Source organism: Medicago truncatula, chromosome 6 (assembly GCF_003473485.1).
Source record: "Medicago truncatula cultivar Jemalong A17 chromosome 6, MtrunA17r5.0-ANR, whole genome shotgun sequence".
Lineage (NCBI taxonomy): Eukaryota > Viridiplantae > Streptophyta > Magnoliopsida > Fabales > Fabaceae > Medicago > Medicago truncatula.
The window spans coordinates 2,928,563-2,947,102 of NC_053047.1; the positions used below are offsets into that span (position 1 = coordinate 2,928,563).

General features: G+C 31.9%; 2 protein-coding genes across 2 annotated transcripts; one reads left to right on the plus strand and one right to left on the minus strand.

Annotated features, from left to right (window-relative positions):
* LOC11414467 (UPF0481 protein At3g47200) lies at positions 1-1,489 on the minus strand. The gene has a single exon (XM_003618428.4). It carries the CDS (start codon positions 1,424-1,426, stop codon positions 197-199), a length of 1,230 nt encoding a protein of 409 aa, XP_003618476.3. The 5' UTR covers positions 1,427-1,489; the 3' UTR covers positions 1-196.
* An 8,383-nt stretch (positions 1,490-9,872) lies between these two features.
* On the plus strand, positions 9,873-12,220 carry LOC11412288 (GPI-anchored protein LLG1). The gene is made up of 3 exons (XM_024785998.1): positions 9,873-9,966; positions 11,266-11,322; positions 11,961-12,220. Exons 1-3 carry the CDS (start codon positions 9,873-9,875, stop codon positions 12,218-12,220), a joined length of 411 nt encoding a protein of 136 aa, XP_024641766.1.
* Positions 12,221-18,540: the final 6,320 nt, after the last annotated feature.

Genomic DNA, 18,540 nt, shown 5'->3' on the forward strand with positions numbered 1-18,540 from the left:
TGATCAAGTTGCTCTTTTATTCAGCAGAACACCTATTTATATGAAATTACAATTTCAATCTGATGCAACACAAAAAGATAATGAAACATATTGAAACAAACTACGTACATTGATGATAATAATAATAATAATTATGAACTTAACAATGAAAGACATCACGCCTGAGAACAAACTTGCAAAGCATTAGGTTGTTGTACTACTTGCAAGAACAAACTGTTTGAAGTAAAGTGAGAGCAAGGAGTAAGATTCCAGCAATGGAAGCAGCAGTTTGCCAGGGAGTTTTGCAATAATCACGCCTGAGAGTAGCCTTCAACTTATGCCATGGATTCTTACAATAAGCATTTAAGTCTTTGCCAAGAATAGAGAATTGAGAACTGATTGTAGAACGTATAATATCTTTGCCAAGACCATTAAACAAGTTAGCCACAGAATCACTGTCTCCAAGCATATTTTCCAGTATTTCGCTCTGAACAAGTATATCCACATCCTTAGCAGTATTTATAAGGTAATCCAAAACAGAACGATAATCGGTAATATATGAATCATCAGGGTAATGACACTGCTCCAAAGCAACCATATTCCGAAATAAAGTTTCGGTCGAATCCGCAACTAATAATTGAGGAATTTCAAGAACTCCTCCCGAAAACCTCAAGTCAAGTAAACACTTACTTTCAGTGTTCACTTTAAATCTAACTCCAGCTTCTAACAACTCAGTTGCACTCGGTGGATGTTTCATCCATTCTCTGACTCTACTCGGCCGACTTTCAATAGGATGTTGCAAATGAAATATCCTAATCAGATCAGTGAAGTGACTTATACTAATATCACCCTTATCAAAATCCAATTTTGATTTATTGTAATAACCAAAATAATGAATAGTGAGTTTAAGAAAAGAATGGATCATAGTGGTAGGAACATTAGTCAATGAAAGACTGTAAATTTTTTCAATAACGAAAAAGGGAAGCTGATTTTCAAGTAACCATAAATCGTATCTTATACCATTATCTAACCAAGGTTTAAAGAGAATGCACCGACGATCATAATAGTATCTCCAAAAAAGTTGAATTATAAAAGCGGAATCGATTAAGATTAACTTAACAAGTTCATCATGAGAAAATGGTAGGGTTTCGGAATAACAACGTTTGAAATCAGATAAGACAGATTCTATGTAGCAGACTAAGTCGTTTAAACATGCCTTGGTTCTTTGGAGAAAATCCTTGAAGTAAATGAGTTTCTGATTTTCCATGTTTTGGAGCTGGGGGTGACCGTGGTGAAAGGGGCCAATGGAAACGACAGTGGGGGTGTATGCGTCTTTGTTGTGTCTGCGAATAACATAGGGGACCTTGTAGATGCAACACTTATCGGAAGGTGGCTCGGCTGTGTTGAGCATGGCATTGATATCATCCACCAAGCTGGAGAATGACATATTGAGAGTTAGCAAGAAAATGAAAAGCTTTCAAGTCTTTTGACACTCCCTTCTTTACTATATCTTATGATTTGATTTTCAAAATGATTTTCATATTCTTATTTTCACTGACAATTAACTATTTGATGATTTTGACTAATTTCACCAATTAAACCCGAGAGAAAGAGAGAATCTGTGATTATTTTTTATTTTTTTTACGTGGGAGAGATTGAAACAATTACATCCATTTTTATTTTATTTTTTGAATGTCAAATGTTAGTATTTTTTAATAAAAATTTTAGTAAATTAATTGTTAGGTTAATATACACTCCTTCGTTCGAGTTTGAACTCTCGGTATGACTCAAACTCCTAATCTCTTAACCCAAACCAACCGAGCTACTATAAACCTTAACACCCCCTCCCCTAAACAAAAACTTCATATTTACTTTATTTTAATAATAAATGTTAGTAATTAGTTGTTAGATTAATATTTGCTCATTCATCAAAATTTGAATCTATAATCTTCAACTCTTCATCTCTAAACTCATATTAGCTAAGCTACCCAAACCTTCATTCATTGAAACAAAACTACATATATATTTTATGAAGTAGCCCAGTTAAAATGTAGGATAGTTTAGCTACTTCATTTAGACTTTCAAAATTTAAATTACTTCATAATTTATTTCTAGAACCTTCACGAATTAACTATCTGACTTTATTAGAAAAGTTATTTTGTTTAGCCAAATGTTCTACACATCATATAATCTGACGTAAGATAGATTAAATATGATTGCTTTTACATAGACACACATAGGTGACATACACCATTTAAACCCCCACACATAAATGCAACATGTGGAAATGTGGGTCCAAAATAACTACATATCATTTGTTGCACATTACCAAAATACCCTCCCACAGGGTATGTACAAAAGTAGTATGAAAAAAGGGTGTCTATTTATATTTTCCCGTTAAATATACAATGTTCAATAATTGACCATAAGATTAACTTCATCAAAAAAGTCATTCTCATGACTTCAACATAGAATTTTCTCTATAATAATAATGCCAATAATGACATGTCAAACTCTATAAGCCTTCCATAATTTTCTAATTTCCATTGATCTTGTCGGCCTATGATGATTCCAACTAGCTCAATTTCTTTCATTTTTCATCACTTTGGATTTAGAATAACCCCACACACACATCCCCACCAGCACAGATTATGTACAACTGTCTTATAGTTGGTTCAATTTCTTATTAATGTAATAATTAGTCAATCTTTTAAAATAGAGTATAAGACATAATACTCTTTCTCTTATTCTATGGCCCCCAAAAAATATTATCAATCAACATTTGCCTGATACGTAAAGCTAGTTTTTTACTTTTCTGATTAAATGTTTTTTAACTGACTCCACATTGTTGCTTGGTTCCTGTCCCCATAGATATGATATGCCTTTCTCTTTGGCCGGAAATAGACTAAAGAAGCATGATTTGTCATCATGAATGTATGCTTGAGTACCATTAAAGTGAAGTGACTCCACTAAATAAGGAAAGAATAAGATCCATACTCCACCGAAAGTAATTTTTTTTATGGCAAAAATTGTTTGAAGTCTTTTAACTTATTATATTTTAGTATTTTATCTTTTCTTTTGTCTCTTTCAAATCCTTTATATGTTAAAATGTGTACAAGTTAATCATTTCTTCGTTTTTTTATTAAAAAAGTGTTGAGTTGGCTTGTCACGTATTATTGTTAGTAATAGTTTTTATTATAAATAACTTTTATCATTAAAAAAAACTCAGGAAAAAGCTCATCATATGTAAGATTTGAAATTTGTCCCTCTAAGTCATCGATAGATACTTCCTAAATCTTCTCATTAATCATTAAGTGGTCATATATGGTAGTGCATTCCCTAAAGCAAGTATATAGATGTATGAGATACTTTAAAGACGTATACAAAGAGATGTATAATATACTTAGATGGTTAGTACAAAGATAGTTGTCATTAATCATTATCATTACCAGCAATCCAGCGAACCTGCGTACGAGCGCGAAATCAGATTATAAAAAAAATGATAAGTGAACATGTACGAAGAACAGTTAAGGCTTAATTCAGTGAAAGGATCGGCCGCCAATGTAACACCCTAATTTATTATTTAGTTATTTTATGGAGTTTAGTGTCATTTTGAATAATTTATGTGAATAATTGCGATGTGTGATGTTTTGTGTTATGTGTTGGTGAATATTAGTAGCTTATTATAGTATTATTAGTGAAGGAATACAATTAAAATATAATAATGAGGTAGTAAGGGCAAAATTGGAATAAGAGGGAAGTGTTAAGTTAGGAATAAGGAGAGGTTAAGAAAAAAAGAGTCAGACACGTAAAACAGTTTTTGGAGGAAACGTGGAAGTGAGAAGTCAGAGAAGAGAAGAGCATTGTGAGAGGGCAAGGGAAAGCTTAAAGAATTCAAAGTTCATCCAATCTAAGGAAAGAGTGGTACTAACCTTCTTTAATATGAGTTCTATAATTTTGAAAAAGGGGCTAACTTTGATGTTGTTGATAATTGTGATGTTAAAGAAGTTATGGTTTTGAATTGCAATTTGATTCTTGAAAGTGTAAGTAATCCAATGAATTAATGTGAAAGTTGATGTTTAGGTTGTAGAGTAACCCTAGGTAATGTTTCCTATCAAATTGGGATCAAATGGGGTCAAAAATTGAGATTTTGAATAAAAGTGATTTTAAGTGTTTTTGGGAAATAAGTGATTCTCGGATAAGCTGTTTTGGAGATTCAAAAATATGATTTTTCTGTAAAATATGATAGGATTTATTGAATAGAACGCGTAGGCGAAAACGGAATTGGAATCGAGATAACAGTTGAGTTTTTACGTGCGAAATGATAAAGCCGAGAAAAAACCAAGACTGCACAGAGCGGCAGCGTAGGTCACTGGCTGCTGCCTTCCCACGCCTGGGAGCCTTTTTCCAGCGCCTAGGCGTAGAAAGACAGCCCTCATGGGTGACTGCTTTGTTGTGCCTTCGTTTGCGTGGTGTTAGGACTTCGGTTTTTGAGTTTTTGTGCTTTTTCACCCTTTTTCTGATTTGAATTGGCCTTTGGTGTAAACATGAAGGTTTTAGATAATTAGGTTATCTTTTCAATGGCGTTGGTTTGACTTGAAAATGTTTTGTGGATTTTGAGTTATGATGAAAACACTTCAAGTAGGTCTTGGGAAAATTTTAAAGAAACTTAGCATAACTATTTCCAAGTCATTCCAATACTTATGGTTTGGTTTCTCAACTTCAAACTTGAGTATTAAGGGGTTCAATTAAGGTATGCATGCTTGAGTTTCGTAATTATAAGTGTGTGAATGAGATTATTGTTTATTTGCGAAGAATAATGTTGATTAATTGTGAAATTGTGATGCGAAGTTGATGTTGCTGTTGTTGCATTTTAATTGTGTCATTGCATAATCATTTAATTTTAATTATGATGGTCTAGATTGGCACCACGATGGCCTGTATTAGTGATTTATTAAGCGAAGGGGGTTGTAGCCTGTCAAAGCCGAATCACTGCATTAGCGAAGGGAGTTGTAGCTCTGTTGGTACCACATGCATAATTGCATTGCATTGCATTTGTTGAGTCGTGTTGTTGCACTGTTGAGCGAAGTTAATTGATGATTTGTAGTTGGACTTATGTGAAGCATTGTTAACGATGAATTGTTGTTGTTTTGTGTTGTTAAATTCTTTTACATGAATTATTGCTTATTAGCATTGTTAATGATGAATTGCTACTGTTTTGTGTTGTTAAATTCTTTTACAGAATTACTGCTTATTATTATCGAATATGAAATCTCACCCATTCTGTTTGAATGTTACCTCTACGTGGGTAACGTGCAGATATTCGGGAGTAACAGCTGATGTGAGTTGAATTCTCGTGTCATCATAGGAGTCATGCTCTGATACATAACGGGATAGGGATTCTTATGTGTTTTATTTTCCATTGTTAAGTATCTTCTTATAATTTGATGTTGGACCACTTTTAGGTGGATTTTATTTATGTTGTTGATGTTGAGGCCTTAGTGCCAAGTAATGCTTAAAGATTAAATATATTCGCTACGACATTATTTTGAATTATTGAAAGCAGTTGTTTAAATAAATAGTGAATTTAACTCTATTTGTGTTAAATGATATTTTGAAGAACGAAATGTGATATCCTGTTTGCAATGAACTCTGATTTATTTTATATTATTTATATATTAGGAAAACAGGGTGTTACAGCCAACACACTATCAAAATCCAGTGCCAACAACTCCCTGAACAAGCAGCAAGCATAAAGCTCTTTCAAGCATGAAGTACCAATGTGAAGGCAGACAATACGACTTGAAACCTACAGATCTCAACAAATCTGGAAACATCATAGAGTCGAAGAAATCAGGCCACCAAACACAATCAAACATACGTGTAAGAACTCAGATCGAAGGATGAGTCTAATACGTTAGTAACCAGACCCTTTCGGGTTAACAAAATTAGACCATTTTAAGTTTTTGAGTCACAAACACACAACCACTGCAAAATGAGTACAAATCTTTATCATTCAAACACAAAAACAAATTGTCGCCAGAGACCCGTAAAAAAACACAAACAAACAACATATGAACGAACATAACAATAAAAGCACAAAAACAAACAATTAGAGGCGCCAACAACCAAAGTCACAAAACATAATCAGCAAGCAAATACACATGACCGACGACGTAGCGGTAACGAAGTTCCACAAAGCAGTAGTCACAAACCAAAAAAAGCTATCGCAAACAAGAACTATCGCCACTGTGAAACACGACACGGATCTGGTGCATATACCCATGTACATCAAGAACAATAAACCCAATAGCAGAACATGAGTTATTTTTTTGGATACCAAAGTTTTATGAAATATGTATTAAGTTGTTCGAAAGAATTCTCCTCAAAAAAGTTGTTTGAAGGAATTGTCAAAATTGTTAACTAGTACTCAATGGTTGATTTTGCTTCATGCAGAGTAGGGGATATGGGTTCGAATCCCTGCAAGAACCATTATCAAACTCGCCAACTGAAAACTAGGTTTATTGATGGATTTACTACAAGGTTTACAACACATTTGTAAGTGAAAGCTAATCTGTGCAATATAACGATTGATATAGTATAGAAACATAGATAAGGTTGACTTTTGAAATTTGGAGAATACAAAACAAACCGCAAGAACCTCTAACATTTTACTTCTATTTTTTCTTCACATGTAGACTTTACGGGAGACATAGATTAGCAACTATCACTACAGCTTAATTCATTTGTTGTTTTGTTTGTGGCAACTGGCAAGTACATTTCCCATCTACTATGCTGGGACCTTTTAGGGCATATGTTAGTGCACAAACATCCTTTTTCTATATTTTTTTAAAGAGAATTAATATATGATCTATTTGAAGCTGCGACAAGTATGAGAATGATATGCATAATTATTTTCGTATTAGAGTAGTGGCTGATCTACTTTATAGTTGGATAGATAAATGTTTTGATTTCTACAATTATTATTTAACAAGGGTTATGGAATATCAAAAACTGATTGTGTGAAAACCAATTTTTTTAGAACGAGTTGAAGACGTATAAACTTCATGAAATACAAGTCTATTTATGTCCAAAACAAAATAAATACAACTCTTTGAGGTTTTTTTTTCTATATTTCTTGGGATATAGGCTAAATTTTTGTTAATATTATCTCCCCGTTTTCTTTCACCGTTATTTGGGGTATAAATGTATAACTGAACAGCTTATTCTCATGTCAAGAATGATGGTTATTTGTTGATCAATATTATTTTCTTGTGTATAGACGAAGTGACAAACACCACCTAATATCCACGTACACATAACTGTGATGTTCTGAGTTCGAATCCGAATGAAAGTGTCTAATCTAACAATATTGACATTGACATATGAGCTAAGTCTTACGGACTCTATTAAAATCTATTTGGAACTAACCAAGCACAAGATGAGCAATGATTAGAACAAGTGCAAAGATACAGCCACCAATTACACAAGCTATACAAATCCAACTCTCTAAAACCTGATCAAAACAAGGATACCAAAAAGACTAATTCATTAATCCCCCAAAACCAAAAAGATCACTACTTATAAGCACAAAGATAAAAGCACAGCCGACCGAAATCAGGAAACGACCAACCAAGCTTGAGACGATAACGACACACTCCAACCAGCCTCGCTAATGAGACAGAAAAAACGCAGCAAAACTAAACGGTCTCAGCAGAACACACGTACACCTTGCAAAAACAACCAAATAAAAATTGCAGCAACACAACACCTCTCATCAGCGGACTAAGACTGAGCACGCCCCAACGATAACCAGATAACCAATACCCCGCAGAGCAGAACCAGACCTACTGAAAGTACCAAGCCATTTCAGAGTCTCCAAAATGGAGGGTGGCCGGAATCCCAAGCCATTTCAGAGTCTTGCTCCAAACCGAAAAAATTGGACCGTTGAGAAATAAATTCAACATATGATTTATTTTCAATTCTGCTAAACTGAGTTGTGAAAAGCTATGTAATATGCTTACTCTAGTGTTATCAAATAGCTGCTATAACGACACTATTAGTAGGAAATGTTTAAAGATCTATTTTGTTACAAAAATAAACTATCGGAGTATTTTTATTCAAATAATGTCACTCCAATATGAGGTGATTTATGCTCCTTACTGTTCTACTTGCATCATTGTTGATGATTATCCCTACTTAATAGTTTCAAAGGAATCTACCCAACTAATGAGATAGTTTTGCTATCTTTTTAGCTCAATTTCAACTTTTTTGGGTGCGGTTTCAGCTTAAAAAAAAAAATAGATTGTGAGTTAAAAAAATTTCAGAGATTTAAAAAAAAAAAAAAACCTAAAGCTATTTTTGTTTGTCTACTATCATAAAAATCATTTTTTAAAGATTTGAAGCTCTTACACTTGAGTTCCTTATGTTTAGAAAAAAATAGATTTTGAAATAGCTTTTCATTTTGAGGCTAAAAATGATTTTTTTTTAACAAAATGTATTTTCTTTAAATCTAAAACAATCGCTACAAAAATAAAAAATTGATTTTTTTAGATCAAAAATTAGATTTTTTATTTTCAAAATAATCCAAAATAAACGGGCCCTTTATTTGGAAAATTACTTTTTTTGAATAGACCAACAACAATTGTCATTGAAAACTCTCACATAAGTAGAAAAGTTGCAATTTAAACTTCGATCGTGACACACAATTTTTATTATCCTGCCTTAGTGACTTCTCGTGCGACCTACCACATTTTAAATTGTATATTGCAAAATGTGTAAACATGTTCAAAAAGCAATTCATAAACTATCTATTTTTTGAATTTTAGAATCCGATTTGGGCACCAAGAAGTTAGGGAAAAGAAACTCACTTTTATTTATTCATCCTTATCAACTATTTAAAAATTTGCATATTGCAAATTATATAAAGCTATTACTGTGAAAAACTAATGGCAAAATTATACTTTTAGTCTCTTAACTTAATTTCAGGTAACAGTTTGGTCCTTTTATCTTTTTTTCATTTCAATTTTGTCCTTTTTGTCCATTTTTATATACATTTTCAAGCTTCAAATCTAATATTCTTATGCAAACATAGATGAAGATCATAGATTTGAAAATTGAAAAACCATAAGAAAATAAAATCATGAATTTTAAACTTAAAAATTCATATAAAAATGGACAAAAATAACCAAATTAAAAAAAAAAAAGATAAAGATAAAGAACCAAATTATCTCGTTGATTTTTGTTGTTGAGTGACTTATCGAAATTATGAATTAGGAATTGAACTAATTCCCAAACCAAGTATTATAATCTTTTCTTTCGTAACAAAATTTAGATTAAGAGAGGTATATTTTACATTTTTTTTACTTCGAAAGGTACAATTTACATATAAACTACACTCTCTCGTCACAAATATAAGCAAAAATCAATGTTTTAGGATCATTCAATAAATGATGTATGTGGTCTTTATTGTAAACAACATACATCATTTATTGAATGAATCTAAAACATGAATTTTTGCTTATATTTATGACTGAAGGGTGTACCAATTGGAGAATTTCAGACTAAAACTAAGGTGAGGTTTTAGTGTTGCATATTCTCACGTGAGTGAAACCAAGAGTTTGTGATAAATTTAACTTTGAATGAGGTTGTACAATAAAGTTGGTGTATTAATTTCAAAAAAGGGCAACATATACTCAATTTTTTTTTGTCAAGTAGTCTAATGGCTAGAGCTCACACAATTAAATTGTGGAGAAATGGAGTGTCCGGGATTTGAACCCTAGCCCCTGCATATAAAATGCAATATCCCTGCATAAAGGGCAACATATACTCAATTTTAACTACATTTTTAATTACCCTTAAAGCTGATTTTTTTTTACTTATATTTATAACCGATGGTGTATGTGTCAACCACAATTGGTAAAACAACAACTTATTTTTCCAATGCAAGTTTGTTCAACTTCTATTGTCGGAGTAAGAATCTCGTTGGTGAGAAGTTGTAACTTCTAAGTACCTCTTATGGTGGTCTAGGAACTTTGAGGCGTGCCCTGCCCTTTGTGAGCCCTAAGGAAATGAGTCAACTTACCTAAACCTTTTTTTACTCAAGAAAATTGCAGAAATTGGGAGGAAATTCGTATTTGAAAGTTTTGAAACACAATGGTTTATGTTTATGTCTTTCCTGTTCTATACCATAACATAACATAACGTGGGTTAACTCACGTTGGTATTATTTGACTCAGCGTGACTTAACTCATGTTGATGATACTGAACATGACTTAAGTTACGTTGGGGTTATTTTAGGGACTTTGAGGTGTGAAAGAGGAAATGTCTTTGGGGAGAAAAAAAAAAAAGCAGTTTTCTATCCACTAATGCATAGTTTGAAATACAGTAAACGTAAAAAATGGTTAATAAATGCTTCCTAAGACGAATCATTCAAAAAAAACTCGAGTTCAATTTCTGGTATAAATAATTCTTAGTCAAACTTTACTTATATCCCTATCAAATTCCTGATTATTATGGTTTCATTCCATTAAAAGCTGGAGGGTTAACACAAAAAAATACGCTAGACACAACCCTTTCAATTGTTTATGATTTTTTCAGGCAAAATTGTTTATGGTTAGTATTTAATAAAATTAATGTGCATAGGTATCTACATGTTTTTCTTCAATTGTACTAATCCCTAAGAATAACATCGTTACTCATTAATAAATAATATTTTTAGTGAATATTTCAATTATGCATAAATACCTGATGGTTAATCATAATATTGGAGTATACAAGGTCATGTATCTTTGAAAATACTATTATTTTTTTAGATCAAATTGTGAACCACTTATAAAATAGCTATATTTTAGTGGTAGTTACATTACCAAAAAAATAACTGTTAAGGTAACATGCGGAGAGCCATTAAAACATTGGCATATCCAACAAACAATCTAATTTCATTTCCACCACAATTCATATGCAATGTTATAAATACCTAAACCAAGAACAAGAAAAACAAAAACAAAAAAAAATTAAAAACAAAAAATTGTGAGAGTGAAAGAGAAAATGAGTTCATATACCTTCTTCTCTTCCATTCTCTATTTTTTGCTCCTAGCCACATTGGTCTCATCTTCCCCATTCATAACTGGTACATTAATTTCTTCAAGTTGCAACATTTTAGAATCATCGAAATAATGTTTCAAATGATCAATCATGAATATTTAGATGTTCATATTTATTAAAATTGGTTTATTTTGGTTTGAGTTTTTGTTTTTGTTTTTGTTTCAATTTGTTTTGACACAGATGACATATTTGGGTCTGGAGCATCTAGTGGCCGTTCCCTCCTACAAGCTAGGAAAGGTAATTAACATTTTAGTCCTTAAAAAATAAAATAGAATGTTTTCATCCTCACAAAAAATATATATATTTTGTTTTTGGTCCTTAATGGCCAATTTATATTCATATAAATATCAAGATTATAACTCTTTTATGGTCAAGATGTATCCATGTTATATCCGTTTATTGTGTTCAACATATATATATTTATATTAAGGTGTCAAAATTATATCCATTAGGGACCAAAAATAAAGCAAAAAAATTTGTGAGGATAAAAACATCACATTTTATTTTTTAGGAATTAAAATAAAAATTCACTATATTTATAGGGATGAAAAAACTTATTTAACTTTTTTTTTTTTTTGGTTTGACTAAAATATGAACATCTAATTTCATTAGCAATATAATCATAAACTTGGTGCTTTTTCTTATGACATGTGCTGCGCAATTAACAAAGAGTTTTTGACGCGTGAATCAACACAAAAATATTGACATTTTAAATATTTCATTAAAAATATGTCAAAAATAAAAATGAAACTAGAAAATAAAATAAACTACATATTTACTCTATAGTCTACACTTTTCATTTTTTCAATACCAAACTTCTTATGTAGTTTTCAATCAATTGTTGATCCAATAAGTGATTTTTTTTTTGTGTGCAGCTTGTAGAGTTAATTTTGAGAACTTTAAGAACTACACAATCCTAACAGGTCAATGTAAAGGACCAAAATACGCTCCAAAGGTTTGCTGTGAGTCATTCAAACAATTTGCTTGTCCATTTGCTGAGGAGATCAGTGACTTGACAACTGATTGTGCTAATGTTATGTTTAGTTACATAAATCTTCATGGAAAATATCCAACTGGCTTATTTGCCAAACACTGCAAAGAAGGGAAAGAAGGTCTTGATTGTGGATATTATTAAAAAGTTTCAGGCGCACTCACACATATATGTTTCTTTGTAAAGATGAAATGATTTAAAGATGTTGAATGATGTAATCAATTTCTTTATCATTTAATTTTTGTCATTGTTGTTGTGTGTGAGTCAAAATAATTTTATTTGTATTTGTGGTTATGTAAGTCTAAAACCTTGATTGTAACCAAGTTAAGCTAACCAATTGTACTATTGAGCTGTTTGATTGGGCCTACAAATTTAGTAACTATGACCCACTATTTAGCTCAATTTCCACTTTTTCATATGGAAATTTTATTATTATTTTTAATAAATGAGATGATAATAGTTATTAAAAATTCAGATACACAGGTAAAAGAGTCGGTGTGTGAACTCGATCATGATATTTGACTTCACACTTTTAGTATTTTTGCTATTTTTCTTTTTTGAACGGCAAAATTTATTAACCAAATTCCTGCACAAGACAAACAAGGACCAACAACAAAAATTACAAATTAAAGACGACTTATATAAATGGAACACAAAAAAAAAAACTCATAAAAACACTAATATAAACACCTTCTAATCGAGTGCTACACCAAAACCAAAATCAACACTCCTTAATCTTATGTGATCAACCTACCTTTTTGAGTCTAAAGAGTTCAGTAACTCAAAGCCTACCAAAAAAAACCATGTACTTCCTCGATTTCACAATGAGTGTCATTTTAAGAAGAAAAAAAAAATTATATCAAAATGAATGTCACTTTACATTTTCAATACAACTTTAATTTTTTTTCAATTTGGCCCTCAATAAATACTCTAATTTTTCTCTCAACAATTTTCCAATGCAATCTTTCTCCAATTTGTTGTTCCACGATTTCAAAATCACTCAACATATCATTTTGACATGCAATGCGATCACTGGTATTATAACTAGAAAGACACCACAATCACATGCGTCGCTACTGCAAATTGTGCAATTCAAAACGATTCTATTTATTAGTGATGACACCAAGAGAATGTATATTGTTATGGTACGACATCATCGTAAGCTTCACATTGATTGAATTCTATCCAAGCTATTCAATTTAGAGAGAAAACATAGTATCAATTTTGTTAAACAATTGGCCGATCATTGTTGCCGTTATATGCAAGATGAAATCAATAAGCAGCTCACATTACATATTTCATGTTTGCCTTTTGAAGGTAAATGTAAATGTGTGATGTGAAATTCTTATCAAGCTTCACCTAGTAAGTAATAGTCCTAAAAATCAATCAGTTGCACAATATAGTTGATCCTAAAATTTTAGGGCTGATAAAAAATAATGTAGTTGTCACCAAAGTTTATCAAATAGGGAAAACATTGGAAAAAAATCTTTAAAATGAAAAAAAATTGTTGTTGAATAGGTTTGGCTCTATAGGAAAGATATTAACGTCCTACAACAATCGTTCGAAAACTTATCAGTTGTGCAATTTCAGACTAAAACATAAGTCACAATTGTTGTGACCGTGATATTTAACTATATGTGTCAACCACAATTGGTAAAACCACATTATTTCTCAATACAAGTTTGTTCAACTCCTATTATCGGAGTAAGGACATCATTAGTGCGGAGTTGTAAGTACCTCTATCAACAGTCTAGGAACTTAATTTGAGGTATGCTTTGCCTTTGCCCCTTGTGAGCCCTAGAGAGTCAACTTACCTAAACTTTTTAATACCAAAGTGTATATATTTTTTTTTAAAATATTTTATCTATAAAACCAAATATTTATTTAATTAATTAAATATTATAAAAATAATTTTAATTAATAAATTATATTTAAATTGTTTTTTAGCACAGTTTATTCCTTAAAGCCATCTTGATGAACCTTAAGCTACTGTAACTAAAAAAATATATCAGCTGAATAGATGGTTATTTTCAAGTCAAAATGGATTTGAACAATTTAAAAGCTATAGATAAGGATTTCCTCATTTCAATCAATATGACTTTTTTTTAACAAGCATTTCAAGCAATATCAATCGGCCCTTAATTAATACATTGATTTATGTATTATCAATAACAGTGGTAAAAATCTCAAATAACAAACTTGGCCCTTTAAAACTTCAGCAGAGTCACTTCACTCCATTTCAAAAACATCAATAAGAGAAGATCAAAATGAACAATTGATTCAATGGTTTATTAATTTTCGGATTTGGAATAGAAGGAGAAATTAAGGATTAATGAAAATTTGGTCCTTTTGCTTTAGATTTACAAAATGAACATGATGATGAAATTAAACAAGGTAGCTAAATCTATATTAAAAAAAAAAAAAAAAACAGATTTTTCATCTTAAACAAAAACATAAGTTTTGGTCTTCAACAACAAAATAGAAAGACTAAAGAACTAAACGAGTAAGCTAAATAATAGATGGCTTAACATGAACAAAACACAACAATGGAGCTGCAAACTCCGGCACGGTGGCTATGTATGATTGCACGGCGGCGGGGAAATGGGTCACGAAAAAAATTGTCCTTTTGTGAAACTAAAGGGACCAATAGAAAGCTCTTGTTGAGGGGATGAAGAAAACGATCTTATTTTGTTTGATCAGTGAAAATGGGGCTCAGATTCGCACCTAAAATGGTGGTTCGGTTATAAGAAGGAAGAATGGTAAGCTTTATGAGTTTTGGACTTGTGTTCTTTGGACTTTGGAGAGATAACAAGTGATAAAATAAAATGTTGTAATGTGTGTATTTGTATGGTCCACCAAATCAATGAATCAAAAAAAAAATGAAGGAAAGATAATGTGTGTGGTGGGTATTTGTTTCAATAAAAAAATAAAAATTAAGTAATAAAGGAGTGAAAAAGTAAACAGTACTCTCTGCCACTCCCATGTGCTCATGTCTCAATTTAAGTTTCAATTTTCCCGCTTGCAATTTGCCAGGGGTTGTTTCATTTTGCCAGGGTCAAACCCCTGTTTTACATGAACAGTGTCCCACTTTTTCTGAAGTCATTTTCCCAGGACGTCCCCTGGCTCTGCTCCTGGGAAATTTTCCAGGGGCTTCAAGGCCTTGTCAAAATCCCTGGCAAATGAACAGATTTCTTGTAGTGTCTGCCAAAAGTTGGTTTAACTAATCAAAAGAGGTTGAAGATGATTGAGAAATGTAATCTTTCTATAATAATATTGCCATCAAATTCGTCCCTGAACATGTGGCTTCCGTCTTGCCACGCGTACAAGACAACACATCATGCAAGACGATAGATCAACATGGCTAACGGAGCACTTGGATGGAGGGACCTTTTTGATGGACGTCTGACAAATTCAGGGACTAAGTTGATATTTCGCATAATTGAGGGACGAAGTTGGCCGACGCGTGAAAATTCAGGGACGAAGTTGGCCGACGCGTGAAAATTCAGGGACGAATTTGATGGTTCACTCCCCCTACATTACTAGTTTACGACAACCTCCCTCTCAAAATGATTCATTGACATATATAATTGTAGCATGTATCACCTATGCCAGAAATGTTTTATTCATTGAAAAAAATTGAAATTCATGATTTTCAGATCTGATTGTCACATCAATATTGGTATACACTGAGATCATAAAAAAAGTGATACACAGCAATATTGCTTTTTATTAGGCCATCTTTTTAAGGACTTTTCATTTCTCTTTTGTTTCTTGTACGCATCGGATGGATTTTATAGATCAATTTTCCATCGATTAGAAATCCAGTATTATCAATTTGAACAAATTTTGAGAATCGTTGTTATTATTCTTAAATTCAAAATTCTAGATCTTAGTTTATTAAACTAATTTATAGTAGTATGTTGAAAAAGTAAACAATTATGTTAAGGAACGATGCTATTTCTTACGAACATGTTAACGCACGAATTGCAAGAGCACGCCCATATTGTGTGGTGTACCCCCCAAATGCATATGGTTTAACGAGTTTTAAATTTGTGAACTTCAGCAATATACAATTTGAACAAATGTGCCTTCAAAACAAAGTCTACAGAACCTTATTTATGCATATATTTATAGACTTAGTGCCACCTCAAGAAAACATAGCCTAGCTGTCACCACTAGGAAGCAGACGTAGACAAATGAAAAACTATCACGTCACATGCTTGGTTTAAAAGGCCACAAAACCATCAAGCATAAGAAACTAGCTTAATTGTAATTTCTAAATTGAAAACTATCATCGTTCGTGCTTTTCGTGTGTGAGTTTTTCGTAACATTTAGCATTTTCCTTATGTTAAGATGTGGATTGTGACGGTAGTGAAGATCATAAATGTAATTTAAGGGAGGGTTTTAGTGAGAGAAAGAAAGAGAGAGGAAATTAATGTAAAAGGAATGAAGGAAGAAGATGTTATTCCCCTACACCATTTTCTTTAAAAACTTAATGAAAAGTCGGTTGATACCTCCAATGCTAGGGCATCTCATGGGTCCAAGCTAAATAGACCATGTGATCATTGATATTATAACTAGAAAAACACCGCAATATCATGCGTCACTAGTGCAAATTGTGTCATTCAAGACGAATTAACGATGACACCAAGAGAATTTATATTGTGTTATGGGATGACAACATCATATGATTCACAAAGTCTTGATTCTTTCTATCCAAGCTATTCAAAAAATTCTTAGCATCAATCGTGTTAAGCAATTGAACGGTCATTGATGCCACTATATGCAATATGAAATCAATAAACAAATCACATCACACATTTCACATTTACCTTTTTGAAGATAAATATGAATTCATGACATGAAATCTTTATCAAAAAGAAACCAACTAGATGCCATGTCATAGTTAATCCTAATATTTTTTCTTTGTTGAATTGTTTGGATTATTTGAATCCAAACAATGCAAATTATATGGTCTCATCGTCCCATATCACTATATGCATTCCTATTGTGTCACAAAGTGGAATTGTTTTAAAATATACAATCTGCACTAATTGCACATTTAGTTGTTGTGCTTTTATTTATTTATTTATTTATTTATTATTATTATTATTATTATTATTATTATTATATCATTAAGTAATATCAAACTGACATTTTGGTGATATTGAAATTAGAAAACAACATAATTGAATGTAAATCAAAAGGAAAAAAATAATAATGAGAGGGGGGTGGGGGGACAACGTTGTGAGAATATGTAGCAAAGTTCGACACCATTAGAGTTGAGTTACTTGACATCAATGTGTCATAGTAAGAGTTTCCATCGTGGAACGATTCTTATTTAAATAAAAAATTATTATCAAGGCAAGAGAGGAAAAAATATGACGTGTATTGAAGAAAATTCTAGACGCAAGACAAAGCAAATAAACAAAAATAGTCTGTTGAAGGAAAAAAAAATTTGAGTTCTCGAAATATATCCCTGCCTTGGAAGAAAATTTGTTGAAGAAAAAAAGTTGATGTTATGAGACTCCAGCACAAATTCATCACCCCCTATTGACATCTATCACTGACCTAAATTTTGCAGGTTGATAAAAAAATAATGTAGTCGTTACCAAAGTTTATGAGATACGAATAACATTGGAAAAACTCTTTAAAATTAAAATAAAAATCCATGGGATAATGGGAAATGAATGATTTCTAGATCTGATTGTTACATCAATATTGGTATGCACTGAGATCTTGCTAAAAAAAGTATTAGACAACAATATTGCTTTTTAACAGGCCATCGTTTTAAGGACTTTTCATTTCTCTTTTGTTTCTTGTACGCACCGGATGTATTTATGAAAAGGTAAATAATTATGTTAAGATGTGGGTTGTGACGGTGGTGAAGATTATAAATATAATTTAAGGGAGGGTTTTAGTGAGAGAAAGAAAGAAAAGGGAAATTAATGTAAAAGGAATGAAGGAAAAAGATAAATGATGATGGGTAGACATACGGGCGTTTGGGAAGCAGAGAAGTGGAGGAGAGAGTAACAAAAAGATGAAGAGAAAGAGATGGATGGAATACCATGTTCTTCTCCTATACCCTTTTCTATAAAAACTTGATAAAAAAAATTTAAAAAAAAACTCCTGGTTGATACCTCCTATGGTAGGTCATTTTATGAGTCCAAGCTAAACGGACGATGTGATCATTGATATTATAACTAGAAAAACACCACAATATCATGTGTCATTAGTGCATTTAACCGTGCTATTCAAGACGAATTAGTGATTACACAAGAGAATTTATATTGTGTTATGGGATGATAACATTGTAAGATTCACAATGACTGAATTCTTTCTATCCAAACTATTGAAAAAATCTCAGTATCAATTGTGTTAAGTAATTGACTGATCATTGGCGCCGCTATATGCAAAATGAAATGAATAAACAGATCATATCACACATTTCACATTTACCTTTT

Coding starts and splice junctions, on each gene's coding strand:
- LOC11414467 (XM_003618428.4), bottom strand. CDS start 1,426: ATGTCATTCTCCAGCTTGGTGGATGATATCAATGCCATGCTCAACACA.
- LOC11412288 (XM_024785998.1), top strand. CDS start 9,873: ATGGTGTATGTGTCAACCACAATTGGTAAAACAACAACTTATTTTTCC. Junction 9,967..11,265: donor TCGGAGTAAGAATCTCGTTG/GTGAGAAGTTGT, acceptor GTTTTGACACAG/ATGACATATTTGGGTCTGGA. Junction 11,323..11,960: donor CCTCCTACAAGCTAGGAAAG/GTAATTAACATT, acceptor TTTTGTGTGCAG/CTTGTAGAGTTAATTTTGAG.